Here is a 20,778-nt window from a genome sequence, read left to right on the forward strand (position 1 = left end):
TCTGCCCATTTACTGTGTACCAATGAAAAGTGATATTTTAATGATCTAAATGTTAAGAACAATTGTGGTTGAAAATAATGTTTTTAAGGAGTGCAGAAATGTCTTTGCATTCTCTTTCTTCCATTTGCACAAGGCCTAAATTTGTTATTAATTTATTACATGAAGTGCCAGTTGATAATACTGATCATACAATGTTGATGTCTGGTATTTGAAAATTGGAATTAGGAACAGGAATGCTTCTGGAAGAGAAAAAAATATCATATATGACAAGTATGATTTCTATATTTTAATTGTTCATAAAAAGATGTAACTTTCTGGGGCTGACTCGTTCATTAAACCATTACATCTAGAGCACCTACTATATGTGAGACAATGTTCTAGGCAGTGGGAATATAGCAGTGACGAAGTAGATGAGGTCCTTGCCCTCACAGAGCTTCATTCTATAGGAGAGACAGATGATAAAGAGGTAAGTGGTAGGGTAAGTAAAGAGGCTACAAAATTAATGAAAGCAGGTCAAATAATATAGTGAAGAGTGAATGGGGGCCTCTATTAGAGGATACACCTCTCTGAGCGGTGGGCCTATGAGGAGAGATCTTAGTGAAGTAAGAGAATAAGTTTGAGTGTATGTATGTATTTATTTGTTTTTAAGTTTTGGTTCGTTTAAATGTAACCAGAGGATAATGGGGCTTGGAGGTTGGGGCAGTTGTGACATGATTTACTTTTTTTTTTTTTTTTTTTTTCAAGAGATCACCATTTGTTATATGGAGGATGCTTTATGGGAGAAGAGTAGGGAAGAGGGTAAATAGACACAGGGAGACCAGTATTGCCCTGGCTCAGAAAAGAAAGGACTGTGTGAGCCCACGTACTTCCCAGAAGAGCCACTGAGGCAGGATTAAATGTGCCAGGATTCCCTTAGGAGAAAAGAGTGGAGGAGAGAAGGAAGGAGGGCAAGGTCGGGGATGTCCTGACTGCTATCCTCTGATGGGCACCACATTGACGATTGGAACAGAGGGGAAAATGAGAGCAATGAGAAGATGTCAGGTCTAGGACATATTCTGGAAGGAGAGCTGGCTAAATTTGTAATAAAATAGTACAAGTACAAGGAAAGAGAAGAGTCAAAACTTTGAGGCTTTCAACTCATTTGTTCAACTGAGGAGTGATGTTGAGATTAAGGAGCTAGGAAGTGTGAACTGAGGACCTACTAGTTTGGGGACTTCTATTGACCTTCTCAGTAGATTCTCAAGCTTGGGTCTTCCCCTCCCTACAACAAGATTGAGGAGCTGCTTTAATATCTATGTTAGAAGTATGAGAAAGAATGGAATAATAGGAAACAAATGTGCTAAAACAGTGAGGTATCAGGTGCCCATATGTTCCCAAGGCTCTGGTATATGTAATTTGGAGTTTCCTAATGGTAAAATGACCATTTTATTTACCTTGATGAGTGATGAAGTCTGCAAGCATTCTTTTTGCTTTAGGTTATTCTTGTGTCATGAAATTAAAATTAATCTGAATTCCTAAATTATTGCTCAAAAAAGATAAAGGTGTTTTAAGGAATTAAGAGGAGAAGGACTTCAGGTGTGAGATGCAAGATTCTTGACTTTAGGCCACAAAAAAAAATTGTAGGGGTTTGGATTTAGGGAAATCCCAAAAGATACATGCTTATTATATAGCTTATTTTAAGCATTATTATATAATGCTTATTATATAGCATTAAATACTTAATCATCTTAGAGGCACATAGGTAATTAGTAGCAAGATACTTAGGGCAGCATCATGGGTTCTTAGTCACATGTATTTTATAAAGAATACTCTTCATTCCCAATTATATTGCCAAAGACCTGAATCAGGTTTATTATGTTTGTTTACATGTGACTTAGAATAATGTAACCATCCTTCATACCATCAGGGTTTGAAAAAAAAAAAAATCTACTTTGCTTACAACCTAAATCTCACATTGTAATTTTTTTTTAAAGATTTTATTTATTTATTCATGAGAGACACAGAGAGAAAGGCAGAGACACAGGCAGAGGGAGAAACAGGCTCCATGCAGGAAGCCTGACGTGGGACTCGATCCCGAGACTCCAGGATCAGGCCCTGGGCTAAAGGCAGTGGCGCTAAACCACTTAGCCACCCGGGCTGCCCTCACATTGTAATTAAACAAATATTGTTTATTGATTACTTACCACATGTCAGGCCCAGTCAGTTGCCTGGAAAGAAAGGAGAACAAGAGGTCTTGGGCCCCAAAAGCTCATGGTTAGCAGAGGAAACATCTATACCCTATACATGCTAAGTAAATGCAGTGTGTTTAAGTGCTACATTGCCAATGCTCACAACACTCCCAAGAAAGTACAGAGAAGGAAGACATTATCCTAAAGAGAAAATGATATGTTAGTCCCAACAGAGGAGGAAGTGTTCACAAGGTGGGGAAAGAAAGTGTAAGGAGGCCTCCCTAGGCAGAGGGTCTGGTATGAAGAGCCACCCAACTAGTGGGCACATATGGGTGTTCCTCAAGTCTAAGGAGGCTACAGATTAGTAAACCCAGGGGAGGGTGGATGCTTACATCTCTTTGGGTACTCTGCCAATAAATTTGGAGTTTTTCCTAGGAATAATGTGAGCACAGTCGAGAGATATAAGTTGGAGAATAGGCATGAAGTTTCTATTTAAGAAAGATCACCGTAGTAGCAGTAGTGTGTTGAGGGTGATGGGTGGAGGGCAGCAGACCTGGCTGAGGTTAATTAGAGCCTGAGCCAGGGCAGGGGAGCAGGGATGGAGTACGTAGGACACCTTGACAAGCAATATCTGGGTTTGAGACAGGTGACTTGAGACTCATGAAATGGAGGAGAAGGAGATGATTTTGAGGTTTTTAGTTTTTGTGTAGGAGGTCAGGAGATAGGATACTTTGGTGGAAAGAGTCGGACAGATGTGGATTCAAACAGTAGCTTTCCCATTGGTTTGTTTAGATGTGTTACTTTCTATGCCCCATATGTCAAATGGGAACAAAGAATCCTGCTTTTAAGTATTTTGCTGGACAGTTGGTGATGCTGTCCATTGAGTAGAAGTAAAAATACAGAAGGAAGGGCAAATGGGCAGGGGATGGGGGGTAAAGATAGTGGGAATCTGGAGATCTGAGCTAATTAACACTTACTACACATTGCACTGTTGGCCAATGCTCCCATTTAGTCCTCAGACAATCCTGGGAGGTGTAAGTAGTATCATTGCCATCATACAGGGGAACGTAGCAAGGCCTAGAGGGACCGGGTAACTTGACCAAGACAATAGAGGAGTTGGAACTTCAGTCTGAGCTGAAATTCTAATTTCAAAACCTGTGGGGCATTACCACACTCTGCAACCTCCCAGATCGCTTTATGTGTACACACTTATACTATGCAAATAATCTTCAAGCTTCACGCAACTTACCTTACCACGTGTTAATAGCCCTGCTGTGTACTATTCTGTTATTCTGTTTGTTAAAAAAGAAAAAAAATTGCTGGGTGTAACCTGTGAGGTTGAGTTTATGATGTTTTCATGAGTCCCAACCCACAATTTGAAAAGCCCAGGGATAGAGCTGGAAAAGAATAAAAGGGATTTCTGTGGCTTCATATCATGAGGTTGTATTGGGTTTTTGTTCTGGTTTTATTTTTTTAAAACTTGTTTTTAACTGTGATTGTCCAGGGAAGGTATCATTCTTCCCAGTTACTCTGTTGGATAAATCTACTTTGCCCTTGGTCTCTTCTCAGGCTTAGAAAAGGGAAGTAGGAAAGGTTGTAGTCATGGGTGACCTGGGCAAGTGGTAGTCCTTGCTCTCTAATCCCTCCCTTCTATAAATTGCAATATTTAAACTAATCCTCTCATGGCTATTTGTGTGTCGGCCTCCCCACATGTGACAAGCAGAATTTGTCTTTGCATGTTTGCATCTCATCTACGGCATCTAACTCAATGCCTGGTACAGAGCAGTGACTCAACATATGCCTGCAGATGGGGGGACACCAGCTGAGCTGGCCTGCCATGGTTTTAATGTAGCCCCCAGCTCTGCCAAACTGAGAGCCACATGGTGGAAGTCTGGCAGCTTGCGTGCAAGAGTAGTCCTAATCTAGATCTATTCTGCTGTCACTGGGTTAGGCCTGTGTGTTTTACGAGGAAAGGATTACTCATAGATTGAGGTTCTGGTCCAACTCTACCTCTCTTCTCCCAAACACAAATGGAAAATTAAATTTGAGAAGTATAAAGGTACTGATGTGACATCATGAAAAATGTATGAAACTTTGAGTGCATGGAACCGTATATAAGGATTTTAATATACAGTATAGTTAATTATAGAGCCTCTGAAGACCATGATTATTAGTGGAAGAAGAAAATATATTTCATCTTGTAAGTGTACCTAAAGAATATGCATTTTTAACTAGATGGAGGATAGGAAGAACCTGAGGGAGAAAAAGTGTGTGTGTGTGTACTATCTTTTTATGTGTGTTTTATATATATTTATATGTAATATAGAAGCATGTATAGCTGTATGTATATATAAATCTATAAATGCAAATGCAAATGTGTGTAATGTATATGCACATAAAATAGCCCCTATTTATAATAAATCTGAGAACTACCATTTTAATGCCTTATGTTAACAAAAATGGTTTTTTGCTTTAGTTCAGAATGAGTGTAAAAGAATGTTTGATAGAGTTTAGTGCATTTTCTGAGACATATCGAATGAAGTATATGTGATTAAAAAGAAATGAAATTCTGCTTGAATGCTTAAATAACATCGTAAAACAAAAACAAACAAAAACAAAAACAAAACAAAAAAAAACTTTTTTTACTTGAATAACCAAAGTTGAGCATGTTGAATTGAAAGGCACAGGAACATCGCTTCAGCACAAGAAAAAACAGGCTTAGCTTGCAACCTGAGAAATTTAAGTGCGCTATCGGAATGCATTTTTACTTAAAAAAAAAAAAAAATGTTGCTAAATCAATGCAGGCAAATGAGGATTGGCCCTATTTGTACTCACCTGAGAGCAGATTAGACGGTGTTGCTCTGTAATCCAGTCTCAGGTGTGTGTGTTCCCGAGCACACATAATAGGCCAGGTGACCTTTTGGGTCCTGCCCAGCCCTGCAGATTTACCCTCCTCCCTCCCCTTTGACCAGATCCTTCCAGTCACCAGGACTGCAGCTGGCGGGTATCGCAGATGAGGGCAACTCTCTCTAACAGTTAATTTACAATTTGAACCCCTTCATGAGTTCCCATAGATTGTTCAATATATTTTAACTTTCTCTGAGGTCAAGCTTTTTTTTTTTTTCAGTCCAAAAAGGGCAAATATCTGCAATTTCATGTGGTCTACCTATAGTTCAAAACAGATCAACGCTTTACACATATTTTGTATTTTGCTGTGATTATCGTGCATTATTTTTTTTCCAGCCATTGGGAGCAGTAGCTTCAGCCCAAGACCAACTCACCAGTTCTCCCCACCACAGATTTATCCTTCCAAGTAAGATGTATTTTCTCTTAATAAATGACTTTTTAGAGTAGTCTTTTTACCTTACTTCAAGTCATGTTTTGTGCCCACGTGTAATGTCTTAATTTAAACTAAAGTGCCTTTCATAGAGACTTCAATGTGTTTACACGGAAGTATTTTGAGGGTCACCTAGAAGATCTACTGAAGTATTTCAGTATTTTGTGTATTCTATTTGAAAGTCATACTTTAAGAGACAGTCTTTAGCTGCAATTTGTGATGTGGTTGTTCATCCGTTACTTTGCATGTTTCCATCTAATGCATGGGCTTTCTATTTTCTGTCATTTCTGACAAATAGCAGACCATACCCACATATTCTCCCTACCCCTTCCTCACAAACTATGGCTGCATATGGGCAAACACAGTTTACCACAGGAATGCAACAAGCTACAGCATATGCCACGTACCCACAGCCGGGACAGCCGTATGGAATTTCCTCATATGGTGAGTAATCCTCTTCCCTCTGTAGTGGGATTGGACGGGCATCCCTGTATGTGTGCACGCATGTTTCAGAGGACTGGTACCTAACGAACATCATCTTGGGCCACTTTTTTAGAGAGCATTCCCACCTTTTGGGTCTAAATTCTTCATACGCCTGTTTTGAATGAACCTTGTAAGAAGTGGTGGCTATTTATCTTAAGGTCAGCGGTGGCATATAGATAGCACAGTTCATATGCCCTCTTGCTCTCATTTTTATTTTTTCCCATTTATAGCTCAAGTTTTAAGTTGCCACTCAAGCACTTGGTTCTGGAATCCAAAGTATTTGGGTTGCATATTTGCGATAAAACTCCAGTGAATGAAGTCTTTTGGGGTAAAGATTCATTTCCTATTTATCAGATGTCTACCTATGATTAGGGAAGTACAAACAGAATTCAACAAGCCCTTGCTGTGAACTTGAGGGTGGTAGTGCTTTCAAATTTCAGCAGTATCAGCCCTTAGGAAAAGTGATCTATATATCACAGCTTGGGCTGTGCTTTAGAGAGGCAAAGCAGGAAATGTTTAAAAGCTCACATCCCTATTTGTTCCTTCCTAGCTGGAGATTATCTTGATCTAGGTGTGAGTTAACTCTTGATCTAGGTGTGAGTTAACTCAATTGTTAAGGGATCAATACCTGTAAGTTAAAAATAAATCTGGCAAGACCCCCAAGTTTAAGAAATCTTAGAATTTCAAGACATCTTTTCTTCAATTGAAGTTGTAATTTTAAGCAAATTGCACTTTGAATAGAAAAAATATGAATTATTAGCATGTTCTTGAAAAAATCGAGTGATCCAGAAAAAGTACATGGAAGTGTAAAGGAAAGCACTAGTAGATTAAGTAATTCTGTGTTCATAGTAGTATATTGAAAGAAATAAGCACTTAAACATCAATAATTAGAAGGTAAATTACTTTATTCCTTTTTATTCTCTATCTCTACCCCAAACCAAATCAACTATATAAAATTTCTTAGGAAATATATGTGAATTATATGATTTTATCCTTTAGAGTTTCATTTCAAAACTATCCAGAACTGAATATTATCTAACTAGGCATTTTTTTAAAATTTATTTTTATTTAAAGCTTGTTTGTTTATTTATTAACTAGGCATTTTTAAGTCAGATTTTAGAAACAGCCATAAAATGGACTTCCTGGAATTATCTTTCATTTCCATAACTTTTACTCAAGATTTTTGGAAATATTAGATACAGATCAATTTTATCCGCAATGTGCTTTTAAACAATTCTTGTTCTAAAAGAGGGAAAAAGGATCTCTGATTTGAATTGCATACCTTCAACTTTATAACATGTGTTGAGGCAGTCCCCAATTTATATTCTCAAAATGTTATTTGTAAGCTGAGTATTTGAAGTGTAAAAGTGTCTTTACTAAAGTACTGTACTTAAAGTACTTTAGACCTACCAGTGCTGCCACGGGAAGGTGCCTTTCATGGCACTGCCTTGGCTGCCACTCATGAGACTCCTCTCTTGTTCTTTCTTCTCCCCATCGAGTCATGGTAGGTTCCTTTGCCTCTTTCTTGCCTGTGGTCTAGGACTGTTCCAGTTCTGAACCATTAGTGGATGTCCCTGTTGTCTGCAATAATTGTTCTGGGAGAGTAAGATGAGCAGAGGTTCCGAGATTCAGACCTCAAATAACTAGTAGAGTGAGGATGGGCATTTTAATGTGATAGGACAAGAGAGACTGTAAGAGCATGGCTCCAGGTCAAGGGGTTTGACCCCAGGGCTGTCTGTCTTTTTACATTTCCTGGGAATGATTCTGATACTTTAGTATTTTTCCCAATCTCTTTCTTTCTTCTCTTTCTGGGCCTTGAGTACAGAGAGATGCCCCTAGTGCTTTGGAATAGGCATTCTGTTTTTCTTAGGCCAGTGCATTGAAAAATGACTGCCTGCTCCCCGATGCTTATGAAGGAAAAACACATAGTTTACGTTTTTTTTTTTTTTTTTTTTATGACTGAGAGTCAAGGTCTAATAGGTCTAAGAAGACCCTCTTCAGAGATTTATGCTCCCTGACTTTTTGCTTAGACCAGTGAGAAAAGATAGGCAAATTTTTTCGTGTGAACAATAGTATCAGTGGGGGAAAAAGAACTGCATTTCTCTGGATCTGCATGGAGCTGACCCATGAGTTTGCAGACTAGTTGGGTGGAAGTTCTCTAGGTGTAGATGAGGGTGTTTTCTGCCTCTGCTTACTTTTCCTTATCTGCTCTTATCACAGAGATTGAACCTCCAAGCCCAAACCAGAGGGTGGTACAAGTGAAGACTGGATAATAGAGTCTCAAATAGAGAGGGGGGAAGTCCCTGTTGGTGATGAGGAAACAGGAAAGAAAAGGAGTTTCTAGAGCCATGAAACCACCTGCCTAGGCAGGTGGTTTTCCAGGGACTATTTATAAGTATGGGTTATTTATTGGTTTGGGATTGCCTGTACAGGGAGAAATCACTTTTTTTTTTTTTTTTAATGTTAAGGTTATGTTAAGACTTAACTGTTAAGGTCATTACGAGGTTATTTAGAGATACTCCAGGAATTATAGTAGCCTCTCTGGGCCAAGAGTCAGATTCTTCCACTGCCTTAGGCAAGTTACCTAACTTCATTCTACTGATGAAATTCCCCTAAAATGAAAATAAACAGCGCGCCTACTGTGTATTCTAGATCCCAGAGATATTATTTATCTGAAGTGCAAAGTAAAATTATTCAAACATGTGAATTCACTTGGCAGACATTTTTCTCCCTTCCTTCTGTGGAAATTAAGGACCGTTGTGAACTTTCATGACTGTCTTTAATTATAATCCACTGCTGAACCCCACACAATACGGCTAAACCCAAGTCCTGAAATTCAGCTGTCAGCCTGGTGCTTTGGAAAGTCTTAATGGGCCACAAACACCTTATTTTTATATCATCATGATGATATAAAGTGTTCTTTAGGCTACACTTAAAACGATAAAGTTGGAATAAATACTTGAAACTATAAGGGACAAAAGGGAACTACTGGTCAGCTTCACTTGTTTATAGATGACTATGCTGCCCAACCAGATTCAGTTCTTTAATATCCTCCTTTCTTTGTGCTTACATTCTGGTGGGATCTGGGTATTTGGGAGGAGGTTTTCCCCTCAGTTGCTTACTTCCAGGTCCAATAATGCTTCCTCTGACTTCAAAATGAATTGTGTGTTAACATCAGCTTTGGGCAGGAAGAATAAGGAAAAAACAGAGGGGAAAAATGCTGTGACGCTAGAGACTCTAATTCAACTCTTTTTGGAAAACAGAATTTTGATTTTGACAATAATCAACAACTTTGAGAATAATCTAAAGTGTAATTAATGACTATTTCTGGACTATGAAGGAGATGGTCTTTTAACCTCTTATAAAACAAAACTAAATATAGAAATGATACCCTAGAAGTTAAAGTTTGTAGAAAATGTAAATCAGAAAAACGGGAAAGGACAATGTGAATAGTCACTCAAGTCTATAATATTTCTGTTTGTTTGTTTTTAATTGAAGCTCCAGTTGAGGATATCCTACTCTAAGCTTGTTTACCTTTGATTCTTGGGTTAATACTGGGAAGCATTTGTGACCCAACAGTTGTGGGAGTGTTTTTGTATATTGACCAGCTTCTGAGATGAACAGATAGATAAGCTATCACTAACTGATTTAGGTGCATTGTGGGCAGGCATCAAGACTGAAGGTGGATTGTCACAGTCTCAGTCACCTGGACAGACGGGATTTCTCAGCTATGGCACAAGCTTTGGTACCCCTCAACCTGGACAGGCACCATACAGCTACCAGATGCAAGGTCTGTATAAACATTGATGTTGCTTTTTTCAATGATCCGGGGGTCCAATAGTTACTTTTTAAATCAGAACCTAGTGTTCGGTGTAAGTAGTAGTCGAGGGTGGAAAGTAGACTGGGCTGAGAGGCAAGATACCTGGTTCTGGTTTGGCTCTTCATTTATTTATTCTCTGGGCCTAAACTTCCATATTTATGAGATCAAGAGGTTACTCTAAATCATCTCTGAAATTTTTTGTAGAAAACTCTAATATTCTCTATGAAGTTGAAGTTTTCTGGCTTGCCTCTATCAATTAGAAAAGGATGACAGTTAATGCGGTGAGAGGCTGTAGAGTGATACATGCTAGCCACTGCCACTTGGTGTTGCCAGCCAACCTTTTTAAAAAAGGTTATGTCTTCATTGTCATTATCATAACTCTACAAGTAGAGTGTGTGCTATGCGTAAACTATATGACCTGCCAGTGGTCAAGAGATCAAATTGACAACCACTCAGTGCAGCTTCGAGATATTGCTTCTAAGAACTGGTTCCTGGGCTCTAATTTTGAATCTGTAGACAAAACATAATGTAAATGCAAGTCAGATGGAGCAACTGCTGAAAGTTGAACGTTGTCAGTATTGTTTTCAGGAATACACAGGCAGAAGTGTAATTGTCAGATGATTCTTATGCAAATGTGACTGTAAAATACCTGAAAGTAGTCCTCATCATTTAAATATTCTCCTAATATCTTGTTTTTACTACAAATCAGTTTAGCCACATTTGACCCCTTACTAGGGCCAACAGTTGAATTAAATCCCTTATCACTACTTTTTGACCAAAAGCATTTTTTTGTATTTTTATCTTTTATATCTTTTCTTATTCCTCGTTACATTAAAATAATTGTTTATTACAGAATAACTAGAAAATAGAGAACCAAAAAATTAAATATCTCATATATTTATTATTTATTACTTTGATAAATATTCTTCTAGATATGCAGTATGGGACCATATTGTATAATATAGTATTGCAACTTGTTATTTTCAGTAACAGTATATTGTAAATATACTATAAATATCTTTTCACATCAATAAATCCTACAGCATTTAATGACTGCATAGTTTCATAGGTATATCCTATTTAACTAATGTCCCTTTTATTCGACATCTAGGGCAATACCATGGATATTTTATTTGCATTCTTAATTATTTCCTTTGAATGAATTTAAGCGTGAATTGCTAAACTTAGACTCTTTTAAGGATTTGTTATACATTTACAAAAGGAAGGGCTACATATTAGCATGTACACACTGAATAATATTTTAAAAACAGTCATTTTCATAGATACAAGATTTTGTTTTTATATTCATTTTTTAATTGAGAAGATAAATCCTTTTTCTTTTTTCATGTCAATATTCATCTTTGTCTTATTTTTTAATGTTCTTAAACTTTTGTAATATTTTATATATAAATTTCTAGTTTATCACTTTTAAGTGCTTTTTTTTCTGTTCAGTAAACTTAAAATTTTATGGAAGCAGATCCATTAATTTTTTCATATTTGGTTTTGCCTTGGTATACAAATATCTGAATTATAGGGGCACCTGTAATTCAGTGGCTGGGTGGCTTGGTTGGTTAAGTGTCCAACTCTTGATTTTAGCTGAGGGTCATGATCTCAGGTAGCAAGGTCAAGCCCCCACATGGGGCTCTGTGTCTGGTGTGGACCTGCTTAAGATTCTCTCTCCCTCCTCCCTTTGCCCCTACCCCAACTCCCTCCATGCGTTCTCGTTCTCTCTCTCTCTCTCTCTGAAAAACAACAACAACAAAACCTGAATTATAAAGTTTTGATATATTTGGTAGCTATAAAATAACAGTTGTCTTACAACAGATAATATGTATTATTAGAGGGATGTTACTGTTTGCCTGACTCCAGAACTTTAAAAGCTGCCCTAGGAAAGAATTATGTTTCTGCATGTGCTGAATATCAGTTGAGTAAAAGAATAAAAAGGAAAAGTGATGAAGAGAGTTTATTAATGAATTTAAGAGTCCTAGGCCCTAGTAATGAAGCAGATTATAAGACAAACAAGGTCTATTTGCATGTAGAGCTTTCATTTGTGAAGGACAGAGGCTTCAAAGAGCTATGAGAGAAATAAATGGGGCACCATGGTAGGTCCCATTCTCTGATGGGCATCCAGGTCCCCTTGAGGAGAAGGTCCTTGGGACCTAAAGGTCAGAAGGAAACAAGCAGCACCCTCTGGAGAGGAGAGCTACCACAGTGTGTGTGGTACCCGGGCCCAAGACCATCGGCAGTCTATTGGCTACCCATCCACAATGAGCAAAGTACAGAAATTTCAGGTAAAGTGTTTAGAAATTCTTACAGTAGGTCAAGAGTAAATCTCATGTTGGTTAAATCAAATAATGGTATTAAGAAATGGGACTTATACTCTTTCTTTTTTCATCTCCTTCTTTGGTAATTCATTATTACTGTATTTTGATAAATTGTTCTAGAAGGTTTGGGGGTAGGAGTGGAGACTGATCTTGTATCTCAGAGAGTTTGAGAAATAATGCCCTTGAAAGTTATTTTTTATTCTTTCTCTCCTCTCAAATTGAAAGCTTATGCAGCAGAAACAGTTCCTAAGAGGGCTAACCAGCTGTCAGAGAGTAAGCATAGTGTTAGAATAGAGAGAAGTATGGAAATGAAACAGGGGAAAATACAGTTAGTTTGGAGAGGGAAAAGCTGTCTATTTTTTTTTAAAGTCCAGACACGTGCAGCACCAAATATAACATTGTTTCTCTACCCATTGGTTTCACTGCATCTGGGCATATTGGTTGTTGCATTAAAACTTTTTTTGTGTTTTTGTGCAGCCTTTGGTTGGATGGCCTTTCCAGTGGGATTTCAGAACCCATTTTCCATGACTGAGATATTTTATATGGATATTTCTATAATGGCACTTGACTCAATTTTAGATTATTAGATATGACTTCCACAGATCAAGCCAGATAATTATATGCTATTATCTTGAAACACGGTAGTGTGATGATGGATAATGATATATAATATGCTATAAACTCCTTATGGCCAGATTTAGATAAATAATTAAATTCTGATTAGTATGTATTTCATAAATATTAAATGCATTATGAAAAATGCTTTGCTGTTATTAAATGATCTTGTATATCCCGTTGTGGGAGTCTATTGGCCTTTGAGTGTCTTCTCAGTACATCTTTTTCAATATAAAAATTTCTATAATCCCTTACATTATTTCCAAAATTCTCCCAATTCTTTTATCCCTAATGGATAAATAAGAATGATTTTTGCTTATATCGGTCTCATCTTAGAGCTATTAAAAATTCTTAGAATCGCGGAAGCCTGGGTGGCTCAGCGGTTTAGCGCCTGCCTTCAGCCTAGGGCGTGATCCTGGGGTCCTGGGATCGAGTCCCATGTCGGGCTCCCTGCCTGGAGCCTGCTTCTCCCTCTGCCTGTGTTTCTGCTTCTTTCTCTGTCTCTCTCATGAATAAGTAAATAAAATCTTTTTTGAAAAAATACTTGGAATCCTAGATGAAGCTTATGTATTTTAGTGGTTTGAGAGTGTTTTACTTAGCTTTTTTTCTGAGATCTTTTCACCTTTAAAATATAAGGTAGTAGATATACATAATATTAAAATTTCATAACACTAGAAGAAATATTCTAATAACCCAGAAGACTAAACAAACTGAAATGTGTGCTTACTGTGTTATGCTGATTAATTAAAAAAAATTATGGTGATCGCCTCTTTGAATCTGTCAGACATACTAAGGCTAGACCAACTGCCCAGTGAAATCTTGGTCTCTGGTTAACAAGTGTAGGTTCTAGAGTTAGACTGCCTGTTGAACAGCCCTGCCATTGCTGGCTACGGGCCTTCAACACAGCGTTTAACTTCTCCACACCTGCATTTTCTCACCTTTCAGGTAGGGATATTGTCTTACTCCCACAGTGATAGTGTGAGATGTGATTGAGATCATCCATATAAATCACTCTGACCAACATAGTAAGCATAGTAAGAAGCATAGAAGCATAGTAAGAACTGCCGTGCTTGTTTTCATTGTTAATGCTCACATGTGGTGGTGATAATATTTATTATCGTTGTTATTATTGTCCAGCTTTTTCAAATAGTTCCAAATTAGGAACTATTACCTATTGCAAACTATTACCTAAATGCTCCCTCTCTCCTATTCCCTGGGAGGAAACAAACAGCATATATAAATTAAACATATACATAGTATACTAAAATATGTATACACACACACACACACACACACACACACACACGAAACCAGCAATGAGAACTCCAAGAACCCATTAACCAAATAAGCTTGCAAAAAAAAAAAAAAAAAAAAAATCCAGATCTAGATCTAACTAATGTGCTGGCAAAAAGGAAAATCACTATCAACAAAATCAGGCTATTTGAACATGATACAAAAATTCGGGGAGAGACCAGAAGAAATAGTGAGGAACATGAAGAAGCAGCCCAGAAGAGAGAAGAATCTGTGTTGGCAGCAGTGGTGAGAGACACTGGAAAGTGGAAGCAGTGGGACGTTCGAACCGCTGCTGACAGAGACAGGAGCTCAGTTCTGCAGGGGTGAGAGAGAAGGAAGCATCAACCAGGTGCTTATGCCTTAACAATCCCCCAGGCAGCTCTCTGAGCAAGAAGAACCAGTAGAAAAAGAAGAGGCAGCAGCCATTTAAAGAGTAAATTGTTTATTACTCCAGAAATCAAGATTAGGGAAGAAGATAGGAATGTGACAAACTATGCTATGCAGAGATGGAAAACTCTAGTGCCTGTACAACAAAATAACAGTTAACATTTATCTAGCGATGATTAAGGCCAACAGCTCTAATTATTTTACACATGTTGTCTCAATCCTTCTAACAACCCTAAACAATAACCGTAATGGATAAAAACCTGAAAATGCCAAAGAATGCATTAAAATGGAGAATGGGTTAGAACTGTCAGACCCTGCTATGTTGTAATCCGCCTAAATTCTAGCACCAGGAGCAGAGCCTCTTAGAGAAACTCCAGAAAATCAAAATGTAGTTGCCTTTGGTAGATATATTCTGAAGGACAGATATGCTCTTTGAATAACCGAGACATTGCATTGCACAGCTACGTATATAGTCAAAAATACCAGCTCTAGAAAACAAGTGTTTAGATCATTCATTTCTGAGCTCTGTTTGTACTTTAACACTTTCATGGAACTTAAGGAACAGATTAATTTGGTAATATGTGGGTACGTGCCACTGCCAAGCCTTGTAAACTACCTCATACTTGCTGCCCACGTTTGTTCCAGGTGATCTTTCTAGATCCTTCTGGCTCCACCGTTCAGCACTTCTGTCATGGTAGGCTCCCGTGATCCTGTACGTGCCAGATTTTAAGCCAAACAAGGGTTGAATTTTTATTTTTTAGGTACTGATATTAATAGCCCACGAAGTAAAACCCTCATGGATTGGGAAATCTGATTGCCTTTGCTGCAAGATCACTAGAAACTGCTTTAGTTATCTCTTTTGTACATCCAGCGAAAGGTTAGAAACTTAACTGAGGAAAACAAAACCTTTCTGTTTGTAAACAACTGTAGGGTTTACCCAGAAGAAGCGAAATCCTTTTAATTTGATACCTTCCTGTTCCTAGGATTAGCCTCAGTGTTTCTGGAAGACACTCTGGAATGGTGAGGAGGTTTTCCTTCAGACATCATTGACAAACTTCATGCAAATGAGTTAACTGAGTGGTTGAATGTGGGTGGACATAGGGTGTAAATAGTGTTTTCAGTGCTGCTGGCCAGAGGGCACTGTCAGGCTGGGTGAGGCAGGGATGTTGTATGTGCAGGGGGTATGAGTGTGTGTGGGGGTGTGAGTTTGAGTTTGTATGTGTCCATGTAAAAATCTTCCATGGGGAAACTGCTTCAGCCTTTGATTTACTGACCAATTTCATAGAATATCTGTCCACTTTGTCATAAACTAGTTTTACTCACCTTCATGTGTAAGAAGCAACTGACTTGAAATCAAACTGTTATATTTTTTTTAAAAAAATATGAGTTCCAGAGCTATTGTTGGCATCATCCTTCATTTACTCCTGCATTCCATATAGTACAGACTCGTAGTACCATCTACCACAGAAAAGAAGAAACTGTGCTCATAATTTTGAGGCTGGGTCACATGCAGAAAATGACATTTTATTTGGCAGTTTATTTAAGGTAAGGAAGTATAAAGATGCTCACACAAAAAAAAATTAAAATTAGATCAGGACAGTTAACTGAACCTTAGCTCTGAGGAAAACCCAGCATTCCACAATAACTTAGTCTTGTTGATTCTAGATGGTTGCAGGTAGTGATCATCTTTAGCCATATTTTCATCTCTGGTATCTAATAATGTTAAAAAAATATGTACACGTTTTTTAAAGGTGGAGAGGCCAATGCCACAAAGAAGGTTAGAGATTCATAAGGACCCTAGCTCCCTTCATTTGAAGAAGTGAATTTGGCATGTAGTGTAATCTTGGTTAGTTAATGATCACGGTTTGTTCAAAGCAGTCTTCCCTTGTGTTCGTACTCCTAGGAGGAGCTGATCCGGGGTATCACAGAATGGGGGTTGGAGGTATAGAGTGCTTTTTGAGTGTTTTACTGTCCCAGAATAGTAGTTGTGGTGCTGGGCATTCCTGTCATTCTGCACCAGGAAGGTGTCAGGATTGGCCATGATTAGATAGGAGGGGCTACACAGATACACACGCAGGAAAACCAGAAGGCTCTGGAAACTTCGTGTTGTTTATTTTCCTTAGGCTTTATTGCTCTCACTTAGAAAAAAAAAATAACACAAATTCTAACTGCCTCTTTTTATATTATGTTATTCATTCTGTTAAAGAGATTGGGGTTCAAACCAGTGAGGGAGACAAAGGATGACAGAGGTTTGTTAAAAGGTATGTGGCAGGATGCATAACTCTGCAGCTTTCCATGCCGCACTTCTCTAGGGCTCATTATCCAGTGGAAATAATCTAATAATAACCTAATGAGGGAAACCATCCTTATTTCCTTTGTCCTGCCCGTCCAGAGCTTTTCAAACGTACAGCAGAAGTGTTTCTGTGTACGAGTCGCTTAGAACCTCAAAATTGCTTAGTAAAATGTACTTTGAAACTTTCTCATTATCCACAGAAATGGTATTTTTCAAAAGGAAAAAATAGCAAACTCCAAATTGCATGGTTTTAAGAAAGTGGATCTTCAACCTTTTTAGTAATCTGCTATGATGAAGCATTTGAGGTTTGTACTTTGAAATGACACAATGCAGTTAGAATTGCAGAATCGCTCTTGCAGCTTGCCCCGGTGTTCAGAATTTCTCCTTAATTTCTTTGCCAGTCTGCTCACGTTGATGTTTTAGTTTGTGGCCTTTTTGCATTCTAGAACTTTTTTAATGCTTTTTAAAGTAATATTCCATTTTGGTACTTTTGGCTTCTCCTGTGATTTCAAGTAACAGGTATTGAAGATTGTACCAAACTTGGTTGAAATCCGGCTGTTGCAGTAATTAACGATCAGTACAAAATTTGTTTTCTATGGGAATTGGTAAAGTATATAGGAATAGATCAAGCAAGGTAAATGTAAAGGCTCTACAGTCCTTATTGCCTAAGTTAAAAATGCTCCTTGGAATATAAAAACTCTTACCGGGATAACAAGGAAAGCTTCGTCACTTAAAAATCCTTCCTGTAAGAAAGGGGGGAAACTTTGGTTTTAAATAACCCATCTGGCCTTCAGAGGCTCTTCCCCGGGGAGTTGCACTAACTTCTGCCACATAGATCGCACCCGATGATGGACATAGCCCATGGCAAAGAGGCCAGGGAAGGAAAGCAAATGGACTTCTGTGAAAATACACGAGGGACAAATAGCATCCTGCTTGCCGAGTAAGTGCTAGGAAACCCTCTAAAACATGGGAAGTACAGACAGGCCCCAGCAGGTTCCAGCATTCTTATGTTGGCTGGGATTCTGGTTTTTAATGTGAGTCCTTGTTCTCTGTGAAGTAGACCTTTGACCTACACGTTACCCTTCTCTTTTCTTAAATGTTTTGAAGTTCTAGCCGGGCAGTATTGTCCACGTTAAATCACATACGAAACTTTGATTTAATATTTTAGATTACGGAGTTTCTCAGTATGAACTGTGTTCGTAATATGGTAAAGTAGCAGGGATTTATTAATAAAGGTTCTGAGGTTGGCTTATTTTTAAACTGCGGTTGCTTAGCACCTATGGAACGGGGTGGCCCACGCTGGGTCTCCTCGCAAGACTGTTTCTTGTTTGTTACGGTTGACAAGACCACCACCCCTTCTCTGTAGGAACCCCTGGCAGTGACAAGAAGAAAGCAAAATCTTTGTGATCCAGGGCCTGTGGGCAACTTTATATAATTTGCTTGTAAAATGACTTACTAGCCTACAAGCGTTACAAGGAAGAAGTCCTTTACAAACGAGACGGTTTGATCACAAATTTATTCATTAAATTTTTCAGGTGTTTTTGTCTCTACTAACTGCGGTGTTTGTGTAACCAAAAATTAGGACCATGTTTTGTAATGTACGATTCCCTTTCAATGTTACTGAATCAGAAAATCTTAACAGTGGATTTGGTGTGGTTAGGGTAGAAAGCAGTGACCTGGAAGTGGAGACAATGGTCTTTCCCTAACTGAGAGTCCTTGTGTAAGAGAGTAAGCAGCATTCACTCTGCCTCTTGGAAAAGGAGAAGGATCCCTGCCTCAGTTACCTTACAAACTGATAGTGGAAATAACCAGATGATGGAGATGGAAATGTCCAAATATAAATGAACTGTAAAAACACAGAATATTATTTGCATTCCAAATATGAAATTTCTCATATGCAAGCAGGACTCTAAATTTCATTAATATACCCACAGTATGCCAATGTCTGAGGTAACAGTACTTGTTGGGAGGCCCACATCTTTGTGGTAAGGTCAGTGTTCTGTTAGAATACCCATGTGGTTTTATATAGATGTGACATCCTTGTATCATCTTTGAGTTCCAATGGTACTAATATATAAAACCAGTGAGATTTTAGGAGCTGTTCAAATACCAAGATGCTGGGGATCCCTGGATGGCTCAGTGGTTTGGTGCCTGCCTTCAGCCCAGGGTGTGCTCCTGGAGACTCAGGATGGAGTCCCACATTGGGTTCCCTGCCCGGTGGAGCCTGCTTCTCTCTCTGCCTCTGTCTCTGCCTCTTTCTCTCTCTCTGTCTCTCATGAATAAATGAATAAAATATTTAGAAAAGAAATTCCAAGATGCATAATCAGTTTAAAATCTTATTTGTTCATTTGAAAAAAAAAAAAAAAAAAGAGTATCTGGGTGGCTCAGTTGGTTAAGCATCTGCTTTCGGTTCAGGTCATTGGGCTCCCTGCTCAGCAGGGAGCCTGCTTTTCCCTCTGCCCTGTGCTGCCTCACTCATGTGCGTTCTCACTTGCTCTCTCTCGCTCACTTGCTTTTTGCAAATAAATAATATTTAAAAATGAATTTTAAAAATCTTACTTGATTTAAAACTCGATAGATTTTCTTTTTGGAGTTTTAGAAATATTTTAAATCCTTCCAGAATGGTACTTATTCAAGCCTGCATTTAATTTCGTTTAATTTAAATCTAAAGTAGTGACTGTAACTTAGTAAAGATAAGCCTTTATACACCATCTAGTTAAAAAGAAACAGTAAAGTGTGTGTTCTTTAGATAAAATCTGAGAAGTAAGCTCAATTATTCATTTTTCCTTTCCTTTTTTTTTCCCCACTACTGTGAACAAGTAAGGAAGTTGAGAGATGTTTTTCTCTTGTGATACCTATTGATTTTCAAGTTGCTCTTCATTACCACCACCACCACCATCACCAAAAATAAAACCATTATAAATATATATAAATATACTTATATATTTATATAAATATTTCCTTCTGTCCATATACCTGATTCTTTAGGACAGGTATATTATTACCAGACCCTTTTGTCACTTACCACACTGTACTAAAATTTTCTAGCATCAGTTTTCTCACTCGAGCCTAAATGAAAGCCTTCCAAGGCATGAGTCAGCCATGGTTTATCCATCTCCATGTGAGGCAGGCAGGATAAATACAACAGAGGAATCTAAGGAACATAGGATGAAAGCGAGACTAGTGAAGAGGCAAATGATATGGCTTCAGTTAGTAAGCTGGGATTCCCAGAAAGTGAAATCAGTCCTGAGAGGAATAGTCAGGGAAAACTGATTGGAAAGCTAGGCCTTAAACGATGAGAAATGGGGGCTGTTAGAGGGAAGCATCAGATAAAAGGAGCAGAAATGAGGGGCACCCGAGTGGCTCAGTGGTTGAGTGTCTGGCTTTGGCTCAGGTCATGATCCTGGGGTCTTGAGATCAAGTCTCGCATCAGGCTCCCCACATGGAACTTGCTTCTCCCTCTCTGTCTCTCATAAATAAGTAAAATCTTTAAAAAAAAAAAAAAAACAAAACAGGAATGAGTCTGATGTGTTTCAGGATTCCAGTGACCCCCTCCTGAATTAGTCTAACAGGCTGTGGATGAGGGAGCATAAGCAACAGCATGGACAGTGATATCCTCTCCTCAGCTACAACCATCCCAGACTCTCTGCCCCAAGCCCCATGTCCCTTCTCCAGGGCCATACATATCCTTGCATGTTGACAGCTTCCCCGGACCCCCTCCACCCTTTAACATTTCCCGTGTCCCAATATGCTCCTAATGGCATGTTCAACATTTAGATTCTTAGAGTTTTTTCAGTCAAAGAATGCCATGTATTTTCCTGAACTGTTAATCTTAAATTATCAACAAACTTTTCTCACTTCTCCTACCTTCTTCCTCTACTTCTCTAAAAAACTTTCATTCTTTGATCTTCTCCTTCACTGCATGCCCAGAACACACTACTTGCTTTTTCTGAGCAGTTGCCTTTCCCTTCCCAAACTAAACAGGTGCTTTCATTCACTTGAGTAGCCTTGTCTCTTAGAAGTGTTCTGAAAGGAAAACTTTTTTTCAGTGTTCTTTT

At 38.4% G+C, this 20,778-nt stretch overlaps 1 protein-coding gene across 16 annotated transcripts in view; it reads left to right on the forward strand.

The window, feature by feature from the left end:
- Nucleotides 1–20,778, forward strand: part of EYA1 (EYA transcriptional coactivator and phosphatase 1) — a 350,405-nt gene that overhangs the window by 213,570 nt on the left and 116,057 nt on the right. For 4 of the 16 annotated variants that reach the window (XM_072734530.1, XM_072734524.1, XM_026012509.2 and 1 more), the window contains 3 exons: nt 5,412–5,481; nt 5,804–5,949; nt 9,641–9,778. In XM_072734530.1, the coding sequence (XP_072590631.1) occupies nt 5,412–5,481; nt 5,804–5,949; nt 9,641–9,778 (354 nt within the window). The remainder of the gene's footprint in view (nt 1–5,411; nt 5,482–5,803; nt 5,950–9,640; nt 9,779–20,778) is intronic. The other 12 variants (XM_072734521.1, XM_026012494.2, XM_072734525.1 and 9 more) reach the window with 4 other exon arrangements.

The sequence above is a fragment of the Vulpes vulpes genome, chromosome 13 (genome assembly GCF_048418805.1).
Source record: "Vulpes vulpes isolate BD-2025 chromosome 13, VulVul3, whole genome shotgun sequence".
Classification (NCBI taxonomy): domain Eukaryota; kingdom Metazoa; phylum Chordata; class Mammalia; order Carnivora; family Canidae; genus Vulpes; species Vulpes vulpes.